At 40.9% G+C, this 14,393-nt stretch overlaps 1 protein-coding gene across 2 annotated transcripts in view; it reads right to left on the bottom strand.

Moving 5' to 3' along the window:
* Window positions 1-14,393, bottom strand: part of ZC3H3 (zinc finger CCCH-type containing 3) — a 1,347,955-nt gene that overhangs the window by 444,643 nt on the left and 888,919 nt on the right. For both annotated transcript variants that reach the window (XM_069220898.1, XM_069220897.1), the window contains exon 9: window positions 5,541-5,672. In XM_069220898.1, the coding sequence (XP_069076999.1) occupies window positions 5,541-5,672 (132 nt within the window). The remainder of the gene's footprint in view (window positions 1-5,540; window positions 5,673-14,393) is intronic.

Below are 14,393 nucleotides of genomic sequence, written 5' to 3'. Positions count from 1 at the left end.
TAGAAACACTGCTAGCAGTTCTAGATGATTTATATGAAGTTGGCTTTGTTGAGCGTCCCATTGCCCCTGTATGCTGTGTTAGTTGAGGTGTGCTCCCCACCCTACCATGGATGCATCTGTTGTGATCTTGGATTGAGGCACAGGGTCTTGGAATGGCCGCCCTTGGTTTAAATTCATAGAATTCCACCATTGAAGCGAGGAGTGTGTTTGGCGGTCTATCAACACTAGATATTGAAGTTGACCCTGTGCTTGTGTCCATTGTGTTGTTAGGCACTGTTGTAAGGGCCGCATGTGTAGTCTTGCGTTTGGGACAATGGCTATGCATGAAGACATCATGCCTAGAAGTTTCATCAAAAACCTCACTTGATAGTGTTGGTTTGGGTGCATGTTTAGTATTCCATTTTGGAATGCTTGTACCCTTTGTGGACTTGGAGTGGCAATCCCCTTCTGTGTGTTGATTGTTGCTCCTAAGTATTGTTGTATTTGACACGGTTGTAGATGTGATTTTTGGTAGTTTATAGAGAACTCTAGCTTGTGAAGGGTTTCTATGACGTATTTTGTGTGTAGAAGACATTGTTGCTGAGTTCTGGTTTTTATTAACCAATCGTCTAAGTAAGGGAATACGTGCATGTGCTGTCTCCTGATATGAGCTGCTACTACTGCAGGGCATTTTGTGAATACTCTTGGTGCTGTTGTTATCCCGAACGGTAACACTTTGAATTGGTAATGCACGCCTTGGAATACAAACCTTAAGTATTTCCTGTGGGGAGGATGTATGGGTATGTGGAAGTAAGCATCCTTGAGATCTAATGTTGACATGTAGTCCTGTTGTTTGAGCAAGGGAATCACGTCTTGAAGTGTCACCATGTGAAAGTGATCTGATTTGATGTAAAGATTTAGTGTCCTGAGGTCGAATATGGGTCTCAGTGTTTTGTCCTTTTGTGGAATTAGGAAATACAGGGAGTAAACACCTGTTCCTTTTTGATGGTTGGGTACTAATTCTATTGCTTCTTTTTGTAACAATGCTTGGACTTCTACCTGTAAGAGATCCAAGTGCTGTTTGGACATGTTGTGTGCTCTTGGAGGCACATTTGGTGGTAATTGTAGGCATTCTATGCAATAACCATGTTGGATAACGGCTAGGACCCACGAGTCCGTAGTTATGTCTTGCCAATTTTGGTAATAATCTGTGAGTCTCCCCCCCACAGGTGTTGTGTGTTGGGGGTTTGTGACGTTGGAGTCACTGTTTAGTTTGTGGGGTTTTTGAGCTTTGGAATTTCCCTCTTGGTTTAGGGAACTGTCCACCCCTATATTATCCCCGAAAACCTCCTCTTTGATATTGGCTCTGGTATGTGGGTCTGGCCTGTGAGGTGGAAGGTTCTGTGGTTTGGGCCCGAAATCCCCCTCTAAAGTGTGGCTTCCTAAAAGTGCCTCTGCTTTGTGGGGAGTAGAGCGCGCCCATGGCTTTGGCCGTGTCAGTGTCGTTCTTTAGTTTGTCTATAGCTGTATCCACCTCTGGCCCAAACAACTGTTGTCCATTGAATGGCATATTCAGCACAGCCTGCTGGATCTCTGGCTTAAATCCGGAGGTGCGTAGCCACGTGTGTCTCCGAATGGTGACCGCCGTGTTTACTGTTCTGGCGGCTGTATCTGCTGAGTCCATAGCCGATCTTATTTGGTTGTTGGAGATACTTTGGCCCTCCTCTACAACCTGTTGGGCACGCTTCTGGAACTCTTTGGGAAGGTGTTCAATGAAATGTTGCATTTCGTCCCAATGTGCCCTGTCGTATCTTGCCAGTAGAGCTTGAGAATTGGCAATTCGCCATTGATTGGCTGCCTGTGCTACCACCCTTTTGCCTGCTGCATCGAATTTCCAACTTTCTTTGTCGGGTGGTGGTGCGTCCCCAGAAGTTTGTGAGTTTGCCCTTTTCCGGGCAGCTCCTACTACTACTGAATCAGGAGTTAGTTGTTGCGTAATGTAAACAGAGTCCGTAGGGGGAGGTTTATATTTCTTCTCCACCCTAGGTGTGATGGCTCTGCTCTTGACCGGGTCTTGAAACACCTGTTTGGCGTGTTTTAACATGCCTGGTAACATTGGCAAACTTTGGTATTGGCTATGTGTTGATGACAGGGTATTAAACAAAAAGTCATCCTCTATAAGTGCCGAATGTAACGCTATGTTATGGAAAGTAGCTGCCCTGGAAACCACCTGCATATAAGCAGTACTGTCCTCTAGCGGGGCTGGCCTTGCCAGGTAGCAGTCCGGACTATTATCAGAGACTGGTGCATCGTACAGATCCCATACATCTGGGTCATCCTGGCTCATCCCTGTGTGCGTTGGTGACTGCATCATTGGGGGTGTTGCTATTGGGGACAGATGTGGTGAGGGCGGTGGCGATGGCTGTGGAGAAAACTGTGGTGGTGTTTTTTCTTTAGCCACCTTTGCTTTTGGCTGCATTTCCGTTTCATGGAATGCGAGCTTCCGCTTCATTTTAATTGGGGGAAGACTTCTTATTTTCCCCGTGTCCTTTTGTATATGGAGCCTCCTCTGGGTATGGTTTGGCTCTCCCATCTCCAGTTCTTGTCCAAACTTGTGGCCTTGTAGTTGTGAGGAAAGGCCTGTTCGTCCGTATAGGAGCTTTGTTTCGGCTCCGAGGCTCGGTGTTTCGGCACCAAAACCTTCTCAGCACTCATTTTCGGCTCCAAAGAAACCTTTTTAGATTTCGGTGTGCCGATCTCTCTATGCAGAGTTTGGTCGGAGCCGGTATCTCGGTGGCGAGTATATTCTGAGCCGGTATCTCGACCGGAGTCGGATGTCTTCGGCTGTTGTGAGCCCTTTTTCGGTGCCGATGTTTGGTCACCGTGCTTTCGGGTAAAGCCATGGCCTGTCGGCGGTGGCGTCCCCTGGGCCTTCATGATTATCGAGTGAGTTTCTGCCGGGGCTGTTTTACTCACGGTTTGTTGCCTCGTCGGCTGCTCACTCTTGGGCTCGTCCAAGTCTGAATCTGGGATGGAGAATGTCTCCTCTTCTTCGACGTCGGGGTGTCCGGTCGGTGTCGACGCCATTTGAAGCCTTCGAGCTCTCCAGTCGCGCAGCGTCTTCTTGGACCGAAATGCCCGACAGGCCCCGCACGTATCCTCTTTGTGTTCGGGGGACAAACACAGATTACAGACCAAATGTTGGTCTGTATAAGGATACTTAGCGTGGCATTTGGGGCAGAAGCGGAATGGGGTCCGTTCCATGAGCCTTGAAGATGCACGCGGTCGGGCCGACAAGGCCCCGTCGAGGAGTGGAAGCCCCGAAGGGCTGCCGGAGCTCTTCTTTTCTTCAGTGTCGATGTGTTATGACTAACCCTATACTGATCGCAAACAATACCATCGAATTTTCCGTTTGATAACTATCTTTTCCGCACCGAAACACAGAGCGAAGAGGAACACGTCCGAACCCGATGGCGGAAAGAAAACAATCAAAGATGGAGTCGACGCCCACACGCAATGGAGCCAAAATGGGTGGGGTCCCTCGGTCTCATGACTCGAAAAGACTTCTTCGAAGAAAAACAACTTGTAACACTCCAAGCCCAACACTAGATGGCAGGATAATGCACAGCATGTGTATCTGCAGCTACACATGCCATCGAACATATATATATATTGTGTGTGCCTTAACCTTATTAAATGAAATAAAATTATTTGAAATAAATTAGAAAAAACATCCTCGTATTAATGAACTGTATTTGCATCAGAAATGAGAACGATTTATATGATGTGCACACTAATGTTTATAGATCAATGTTAGAAATGTAGTTCTAATTATATTCACATTTAAAAGATATATTGCATTTATACTAATTGTAACATGAAGCTTTATTTACATTGTGTAATTGACAATGACGTGTTTAGAATGAAACTGTGCATAAATATCATGAAATTAAGTGTGCATTAGTGAGGAATATTCTAAAGTTGACTAAACTAGGCCTGTATTTCCATTTCTGCTAATGTGTAATTTATTTGCAGGTGCATTCACATGAAATGTTAGTTTGAAAATAGATGTACTATTGTTTTAGTAATAGAAAATCTGATCAAGAGACCTTAATGGAAGAACATGGAGAAACAGAGTGAAAGATGACTGTCCCTCATTCACATATGTTGCCAATGCTGTCTAAAGGACCACGGACAACAGCATTCTCAGGACTGGTCTAGAAGAAAATGTAAATGTTTCAACTTACAATGTGAAACTGAAGAAGACAATGGAGCTCCTGTTGGCATGATGACGAGTGTTACAAAGAAGCATTATGCTGATAACAATCCTTTTTTAAGCAGAAAAACATCAGCAGCAGTAAGCCACTCTGTAATGTACCATCACTAACATATTTTTGTCATTTATATCCTAGCTGAGAGTATGTGTCAAAAGGGAAGGGAAACCAAATATTCTTCAAACCCCTTCATCCCCATTTCTAATAATCACATGTGGATACTTTAACACCTTAGTAAGTCCTGCCTGACCTGAATATTATGTTTGGGAATCATGTAATTGATTCCATTGTTAAAAGGCAACATAACTGCAATGTTTAAATATGTCTAGACATTTAAACATTGCCAGCTTACTAGAATAACTGTGAATAATTCGGAGGAGAGCCTGAGTACTTATTTTTTCCTATGGTAGGTTGGAGGGGTGGGGTACACACAGCATTAAAAAGTTTGAAAAACACTGCTCTAGACCTTGCCTCTGAAATGCTGACACATTCTTCTATTTCCTATATGCAAATGCATATATGTTATCCTTTTCGCCTTAACTTCCCGACTTTTTGAGATGTTCCATCTCATTTTTATAGATCATCTTAGGTAGGTGACTGTAGATTACACTCATGAACAGGAAAGAAGACTGAAGACTTTCCTCTGAGCATCAATTTCTATTGCTGATATTTTGTAGTGCTGTAGCTGAACTTGGTTTGCCTTATGCTAATTTGCCTAAGCTTCTTCAGGGAGTTTGGCTATCTTATTGTTATTCTGTATTTACAGCATGTTTTTGAGATGTGTTATATTAACCTGACTGCCAGTTTGAAATAAAACCCTTAACTTTATTTCTGATTTGGGTCCTTAGTGAGTGAACACATTGATTACACTGTAAATTAATGTGATCTGGTTGATAGTTCACTCCTTACATCCTTCCCTTCAATGAAAAAAGACCCATCACCTAAGGAAGAAGGGTGAAACACTCTGTCATCAGTTACTGTAATAGAAATAAGGTAGTGACACCAAATATGTTTTACATACCTTTTTCCAGGAAAGCCCACATTCTACTGACATTTATTCAGCAGGAAACTAGACATACCATTAGAAAAAGGAAAGTGCAACACACCAAACACCAATTATCATATGAATAAACCCATTAAGAGAACTCACACCTTTGCAACAACTGAAGACCCTACTGCTTGGGATCTCCTGGAGGCAACATGAACTTCTCCATCCTTTTTTAAGTAATGTTTTTGATTCAGCTCTAGGAGTCCCATGTAGTGGTACCCTCCCCTCTACTGGCTTACCTTTTCAGCCATGGGACAGTAGCCCTTCAGGAAATCCTGGCAAATCTCAGCCTTCTTAGACACGTAGACGTGGCTGTAGGGGCAGTTGTTATTGTTACAGATGCCTCTCAGGAAGAAAGAGCAAACGGGCATCTATAAGAAGAGAGAAGAATCCATCAGCCAGCAGAATGCAGATTGCGAGTTCAGGGTAAGCAAGGAACCAGCGCACAAAACACGATATACAATGTCTTTATGGGTACTTGTGATCATCAATGGCATTAAAGCTAGTAACGACGATCTGCTAAGAACAAAACAACTTCACCATTTCAAGTACTAAAAAAACAAGCAGCACTCTTAGGCGCTTCTTGCTACAATGTAAATTCAACGTCTAAGCCCACCTGACACAGAAGCACATTTAGGTAACATCCAATCAATCACCTCCTTTTGTACGCTAATGCTATCATTCAACAACCCTCCACTACTCAACATATTTACCATCCTTATTAGGTCTGCCTTAACAGCTTAGCTGTCTGCAAGATGTATTGGTAATAATTCTTTGAAATATACATATATCAAGCTTTGGCTCCACCCAGAGAAGTATTACTCTCTCAATTCATGGTCATTCTACCTTCAAGAACAAGCTTTCATTGGATTGCACGCGAGACTGTTTAAAATCTGAAAAGAACACTTAATAATCACAATGTTTGTACCATTCAATTCTTTATCTCCTTTAATCACTCTATACACTACGCAATCCTTTATTTGCTACATTTTTGGCAGCTCTGCCAAAGCAGAATTTAATGTGATAGACAGCAATTGTATAAGAAGAGTATATAAACATCATTTGTGAATGTCTGTGTTTACATGAGTTGGAATGTTGAAAGCCCAACTATTGGCTTTGCCATCAATAGTTTTTTGGGAAATATTTGTTGATGCATGGAAAAATGTAATTCAACTGAACATTTAGTTGTTGTGGCCATGCATGGCCACATTCCTTTCTCCATGATCTCATCATTTCTCTCCTGTATTCAGAGCAAACTGTGCATGTCTGTGCATGTCTTTCCCCGACCACCCATACCTATCTACCCAAAACGAGGAAACTGCTGCATTGCAAGTATACATGTATGCATCGCAATAGAATGGCACTGGCTGTAAAAATATCATGTACGTATGTATGAATTTATGTGGTAGTTGTATGGCATACAGCTAGCCAAAAAGGCACTGGAGAGATGCACAGTCAACGCCAGCATAGAGTCAGTGAGTGATAGGAAAGGTAGCTGGGTTGTGGATGGCTATTGCATTGAAAAAACTCTTTCCTAACTCTGAGTATCATTGAGGCAGTCCTTATGGAAGTAGGGATGTTTTTCCAGAGCATAGATGGAAAAGGCCTGCTGCCTTAATGACCAATGGTGCCTTAGTTGCAGGTATGCTGAGAGCCACCAGAAATGGTGAGCTAGTCTGCAAGATAAGTGAGGATGTTGGTAATTATGGTTTTGAAATGATGTAGCTGGTTTTGAAGATGGTGCAGGGCACAAAAGGGAGCCAATAGACTCCCATCAGGATGGGATGACGTGATCATATTTCGTTCAGTTCTTAAAGAAATATGCTGCACTCCTAAGGTGCGCCAGCATGGAGTCTGTGATGACATACAGAAGGGCCTTTCCATCAACCAGATGCATGAATATAAGTGCTTGAACGTCATGTGTTTACATATAGTTTGAGCAGGCCAAGCTAGTTTGAAGCCAAATGAGACACCAGAATCCTGCAGGTCTAGAATTCAAAGTAGGCACTTTCTAACTGTGGGTTTGCTTATGGATTTAGTACATCTTCATAGATAAGCTAAGGAAATATTCACGTTTATAGCTTTAGAATGCAGATAAAAAGTAGATAAGATGCAGAAGCAATGTATAGAGTTTGCAAAAATGTAAATAATTTACAAATTACAATGTGACTACTTCGTGAAATTACAGTTTTTAACAAGTCAGAGAACTATTCCCACTCAGGGGCTTGAGTTGTTAAAGGATGATTAAGAACTAGCAGAGAGGTGCAAGCAATGCAATATTTTTAGTAAAGGTAAAAACAGATCTCATACACGTAGTTAATCATTAACATAGTTCTGAGGAAATCCACGTGAGGTTTTTCTAAATTTTAGCTCTATAGACATGTATAGGTCATTAATGGTCAGGCATATAGAAACAATTTGTTAACAGACAATGAATATCTCAAAATCTCTAGATTGAATTCTAAAACAATTGATCAAAACACAAATAAGACAATGTACTTTGGAGAATGAACATCTATAATTAATTCTGACTGGACATGACGCATCTCAGTGGAAGACCCATTACAGAGTAACTTTTTGTTTTGCAAGTCTACACTCTAATCTTACCACAAGCAAAGACAAAGGGGCATGAAATGAATACATGTATCCCAGAATGATAGACACCTATAATCTTGTCAATCAGTACATATGTACAGTAAATGAGCATATACTGGATTGTCCTTCCTTACTCCTGTATTTCTTGGAAAGGAGTTCTTTGAGCTCTTTAATGTTGTGTAATAGATGTTCGACCCATCACTAATTGGTATGCATTACAAATTTTGGAGCACTTGGAAGAAAGATTGATTCAGGAGTTTGGCTTTGAGGATTTTAGGACTTTAGGTCTGAGCAAACTGCGGAATCTATCTAAAATAATGAGCTAATTTGCAGATATCTTGGCATCTTGTGGTAATTGCTCTGTAGGCTATGTATGCTGTTTTGGAGCCAATGCATGGGCTGTGCCACCAGACTATAAATGTCAGAATATCGTCAGACATAAGCATGGTGCCCTAAATGTCGTCTACAAGAATATTGCCTCAATGGATTTAATAACAAATATGCTATACCCAATAGGACAGTATTTTCATCAACGATACTTACAACCAAATGACAAGTACAAAATACAAGATATGCAACCCAAGGGCAGGTAGCTTTGATCAGTGCTTTTTAAGGCATCTGCTAAAAACACGTTTATGTACTCAAGCTTAGAAAAACTTTATTGTATGAATGACAGAGCAGTAAAGGCCATGAGCCAGGACCCCAAATGTAGGCAACTGGTACCACTGATTTTTTTTGCAAGATATGGATGTCTAGAGATGGGAAATATGTGATAGCAAGTCATCACTCGTTGCCTTTTGTCTGATATTATTGGATTAACAACCATAACCGAAAAAAAAAGAATGGTTTTTATATTTTTTATAAATAGCATACAAATTCATCATAATATCGGGAAAAATAAATGTAATTCTACCAGATTGGTTAAATTTAATATAATCTAAAAATAATTAGGATTATTAATAGTAATAATATCAATAGCTGCCTGCCCCTCCATCCAGCCCACTACCAGTTGCTCTGCTCCCTCGTGTTTTTCCAACTTCCACCCTCTCCCAATTGGCCTAGGTGTCTGTGGATCATACAGAAGACATCTCTTGCTTATAGCGACTTTATAATTCGCATGTTTCTTCAGACAGTCCCTGCAAGTTGGAAGTTGATGACTGTCTATCTCATCCTTCTTTGTGCAGAATAGGTGATATCTCAAGTCATTCACATGATGAACCGAAGATTTTGGTGCATACACCAAGCACAAGAATTGCTCAAATTTGTCCATTAGTTCTTTAGAGAGGTCCCATTCGTCTCCGAGCTGTGAAAATGTTTCCTGGGTATGTGTGTTGGTAGACAGGATTTTGAATGCACTTACATTTCCCGCAAATGCGCTTACTGTGTCACATCCGGTAAACTTATGGAGACCTATCATAGCTCGAGAAACCTTTTCACCAAGAGTTGAAGCTATTTCCTCAATATCAAGGACTAGCATGCATATTTTAGTACCACATTTCAGAAACAATTTAGCCATGATTCTGTCATGGAATCCCAAACACATATAAACACATCGGTGACATCTGAGCTTATCATTACTGCCTCGTAACCATCATTAGCAGCATGTGCAGCAACAAATGACCATCTGCTTCTTCGTGTGTACTGTTAAGATCGGGCACTTTGTGGCTCCCTTCAGATGAGATTTTGTAGCATTTATCTTCACAGTTCACAAATAGTGTTTTATTCCAAAGTTTTACAGAATACTCTGGTTTCCTTCATTCGTTAACAAGAAATGCAATGAGAGATGTTTTGTTCCTTAAGTGGCTTAGGAATTTCCTCCACTGTCTGACAATCTGGGAAGGTGAGATGCTCTGTAACTGGTGTCCAAGTTCTTCCCCTCTGACTGTCCTTTTGCTGTTCTTAATAGACATCTCATTGAATGTATCAAACACACTAACAATTCTTTGACTCCTATTTCCTTCCCGCAAAGCCATGTGCAAGACAGACATAGCCACCTCACCAAAGTTTGATTCCTCTCCTTGTACTTTCTGATCAAGAACCATACCATCAATAAGCATGGCTAAACTTCCAGGTATTTCCTCAGCAGGGGTAATGGTTTTCTGCAAGTAAGTTCCAAAAACAGCTGTGTTTGTCTTTGTCAACAGACCTTCTGGAGTTGCTAAAGCCCATGGCACATCCGTCACTTGAAGGTTCCGATTCTGTGTTATCCCAATACTTCGAGAAAATAGTGCTTTGTCTGCTTTCATGATGCTTGTTCTGTCATTGTTATTCGCTGCCTTCTTCTTGGACATGTTAGTGAAGGTTTTAGTGTGTTCATTTTCACTGGATCATGAAGCTTCTTAATAGGTGGGGGTTATTCTCAAGTCGCTCAAGTTGGAAGTCTGTGTAGCACTATTCACCTATTGCATAGGCCTTCATTATGTTGCATACTATGTCTTGAGATGCCTTTTTTGCTGTGGAGAGACTAATGAGATCATGCGGCCCAACAAATGGGGTTATCCAGCTTTGAACCAGACTAATGGCTCACGTAACAGTATCTTTGTCTTTTTCAATTTGTGACTTATGTAGGTCTGCATGAGTAAGATCTGATCTGTTGTTACAAACCATTTCCCTTATCTGACCCAAAAAGGCACTTCTGTGTTCAGCCGTCATATAATATATTTTCACAGCACCCACCTTGAGGTTGAACCTTGTTGTACCACCCAAAGTCTGTGTGTCTTTGTTGACTGTTATCGCTATATCAGACGGAATTCGTCCAAACGGATTAACATCTGACAGTTGAACTGAAAAGCACCCGTTGATGAAGTTGTGGTGTATCTCTGGATGTTTCACTGCAAGTAATGTCATTTCGGCATGGTATACAGAAAGATATCTAGCGTAGTTCATCCTGTCATACGCAAAACACCATGAGATCATGGAGGTAAGATGAGCATGCCAATTTCCAAGAAGCTTGCAGGAGAGCCAGCAAGACATTTTCAACGATATCCACACACGACATCCAAAATGCAGAGAGATCACCATTGTCATGATGAAGATGTTCCAGGAATACATCCCAAAGCTGTTTTACTTCGGCATAGGCAGCATTCTGCAAGAGGTCGTCTAATCTCTGTTGGGATAGTACTTTTCCAAAATCATTAACATCCTGAATGAAGGAGTAGACTACCTGAATGTTAACTCCGTAATTTTTCTCCACCCAGGCGATAAATTCCAACCAAGCCACTCTCACGTAGCTTCATAAACGTACTTGTGTACTCAAACTGCACAATTGTACATACAACCTTCTAATACTGATGTTATTAATATTTCTGTGATCATGTCTGCTTCAATGCAAAGGTTGTGAAGGCCAGTGTGTCTTGAAAGCGTTTTCCAAGAATGACTGTGACATTGCAAATGGTGTGAAATGTTCCCATTCAAAGAATGATTCTGTTGTACGTTGCTTTATGCTTCCACACGATCTCAGCTGCTTTTGCGTAGAGAGCTTGATTCATTGACCACTACAATTTTTCGCCAAATGCAGTGATACCCTTATCAGCTGACTGTTTCAAAATTTCAGAAACAGTTGTCAACTGCAAGACCATTAATGGTGGACAAGTAGCCAATGGAATCCTGTGATACACTAGCTAGGTCTCTAGTACAGATATTAAATCCTGTCCAACTTGGTATTATCTGTGTGAGGCTCGCTTCTGGTCTTGTAGGAACCCAGATTATGTTCATATTTTGTACAAGCTTCAATTGGGCAACACATTCCACATGACTGTGGTACCTGTCATCAATGGCTGAGGACCATCTTGTTTGCCAGAAAAATACGTGAACAATTCTTCAGTATTCGGTCAATGTTCCTTGCTTTTGTTTCTCAATGCTTGGGAGAGGAGCTTTAAAAGGTTGTGGTCCAAACAACTTAGGCTGCACAGCTATACCGCTGACTCAACGAATTGCCCCCTTAACAGTAAGGGTCTCTTCCAGCTTATCAATGTTATCCCATGCTAAGTTAATAAAGACATGAGGCTGAATGTTGGCTGGACGAACAATTTGCCTATTTAAGGTAGCAGCAGGTTTGAGTATGAAATTCCATTACCAGGTCTGTTTGGCGTGCGAATGATTTCAACATTGCCTGTCAGCGTTTTTATGGCGTATGGGAGCAACAATTGCTTGGGGGGTTTCTGCTGACCATTTGTGACTGCATATATAATGTCCTGACTGAATGATTGCATAAGTAAGGCAACCCTTTTTGACGGCTTTGTGTTTTCTGGATTTCCAGTTAGAAGTCCTAGTAGGAACCGTTTAAGGTAATCAGGCACTGTAAATGGATCTTTATCAACGTCTGATGGATGATATGGCCATGGTGTTGATGTACAGTTTGTTTTAATCATTGTTCTTATGTGTGAAGATGTTTGATCAATGATCTTGTTGCCTTAACTTTTAAAACTGATAATTCTCTTTTGAAACTCTGGTTTTCTCTTACAACGTCCTATAGAATCACACTATCAGGTTGGGTTAATAATTTTCCTTGGTTGTCTGGGAATATGTAGAGGCTGTCACAGAACTTGGGAGTCCAATTTTCTTCTAATATGCTTCTTGGTTGATTCATCCATTACCTGCATTCCTCTGCATGTCATGGAAGTTTCAAACCTTTCTGTGAGTGTTGTCACACGTATTACCTCTTTGTTAGGACTAATCACAGTTCTGATGTATTGAAATAGTTCATCATAGGCTTCATCACTCATATTTTTGTACTGATAATCAGTTTGAATGCTAGATCCTTTGCTTTAACCCTTGTATAGTTCCTATAACAAGATGCGTGATAATGGGCTTCTGCAGCCACTATGTCCCTACTACAAACTGCTAAGATCTTTGAATCACAATTAATGGTTGCACACTCTCGAAGCTTTTTGTCAACTCTAAGCTCTGTGGCCTTGATTCATATCTCACGCGTTGATGTTCCCTTGTAGCATTTTATGTTTCCACAAAATGCACATTTTTAAGCATACATGTTTGACTTTAATGATGTTCTTCTGAGTACTCGTGCACTCACTCATTCCAGCATCATCACTGACACTTGCTTCAGCTTTTTGCTTAATAGTTTGTAAATCTCTCTTCATAGTAAACAGGCTCCCGCACTTCCTGTTGTGAAATACTTGGTGACCGGTGTTGCTTTCCACATTTCTCGCAATGTCTAGCAGTGAAATGTGATTCCTTACTTGCGCTGCCTCTAACAAAGTTTTCCATGATGAGTAGTCCTGCAAGCTTATCAACATAACTCCATGTTGGACACTTGACCATAAATGAATTATACACTGGGAGACAGTATGTGCTTGTTTCAGTCTTCTTCATGATGTTGCATGGTCATTCACCACTAGCTCTGGAAAAATACATTAATAAAAAAATGTATACATTTTACTTGGTGTACTTAATATAATCAGAATTACTATTATAATTATTATCAATGTACATAATCACATTTACTGTAATCATAATTTTCACTAATAAAAATAATAAAAATTATGAAAAGATTTCCATTTACGTGAAGGCAACTTGGGAGAGGAGTGGTAACGCACAAAAGACACAGAGTTATGACTAGCTAACACATATTTTAAATCTCTAACCTACATACCTTGCCAAAAAATCATATTAGAACCCATCCCCCCAAATAGTACCAATAAAATGGTTGGCTTAAAGCCTAGTAACAATTCTTTGAGATACAGTTAGGAATTCACGTGAAACAAATGTACTGGCTGAGCTGCAGTGTGGAACCCAGCATGACCCACAGAGATTTGCCACAAGAGATAATGGTTGCTCGCGCTCCATTCCTTTTGGTGAAAGGGTGTTTAGCTATTGCCAGGTGGGACATATGGGAAGGGAAGAAGAATGCAACTAATGTTTTTGTGGCTCAAGCTTCTGGAAATGTTGTGTTGGACAATATCATTTCCCCCTTCACTTTGGGAAAAAGTTGAATTCTAACTGAGGTCCAAAGGGTGCAATGTAAAAGATGAACATATGAAACTCTCTGCTGCTTAGGGCCGGGGGTGAATTTAGAGCCTTTAGTTTCAAGAGTTGTGTGAGTCAAGGAATGATAAAAATAAAAGACCTTGCCATCTATACCCATGCAGGTAGTTACAATCCTCTGTAGACTTTTATGGTTAATGGGAACAATTCACCAAACATATCTAAGTGGTCAAGTGCATCAACATTCTCAATGCTGAGTGTGATTTTAAAACCAGTGGCCATTTTCAGTCGCACTTAGAACTGAATTCCAGCTTGTTTTTTCGTTAGAGGCTGCTTTTGGGCATGTAGGTTACTAAATTTCTAAAAACACATTTTACAACTGTTTTTGCTAGGAAGGAGATGGTTTTGATTGGCTGAAAGTTGCAATATTTCAGTGTTGTCAAAGGAGAGAATTCCATGGGAGAGTTCCATTTTATCACAAGATTAGGAGGTAATCATCTTGAGTGAGGAAAGCATCAGGCTGAACCATTGTAGCACTGTGGTAGTGACAATTG

This window comes from Pleurodeles waltl, chromosome 2_2, assembly GCF_031143425.1.
Source record: "Pleurodeles waltl isolate 20211129_DDA chromosome 2_2, aPleWal1.hap1.20221129, whole genome shotgun sequence".
NCBI classification, from domain to species: Eukaryota; Metazoa; Chordata; class Amphibia; order Caudata; family Salamandridae; genus Pleurodeles; species Pleurodeles waltl.
Note: the sequence above shows the minus strand (reverse complement) of the source record. Positions and strands in the feature narration are given on the sequence as shown.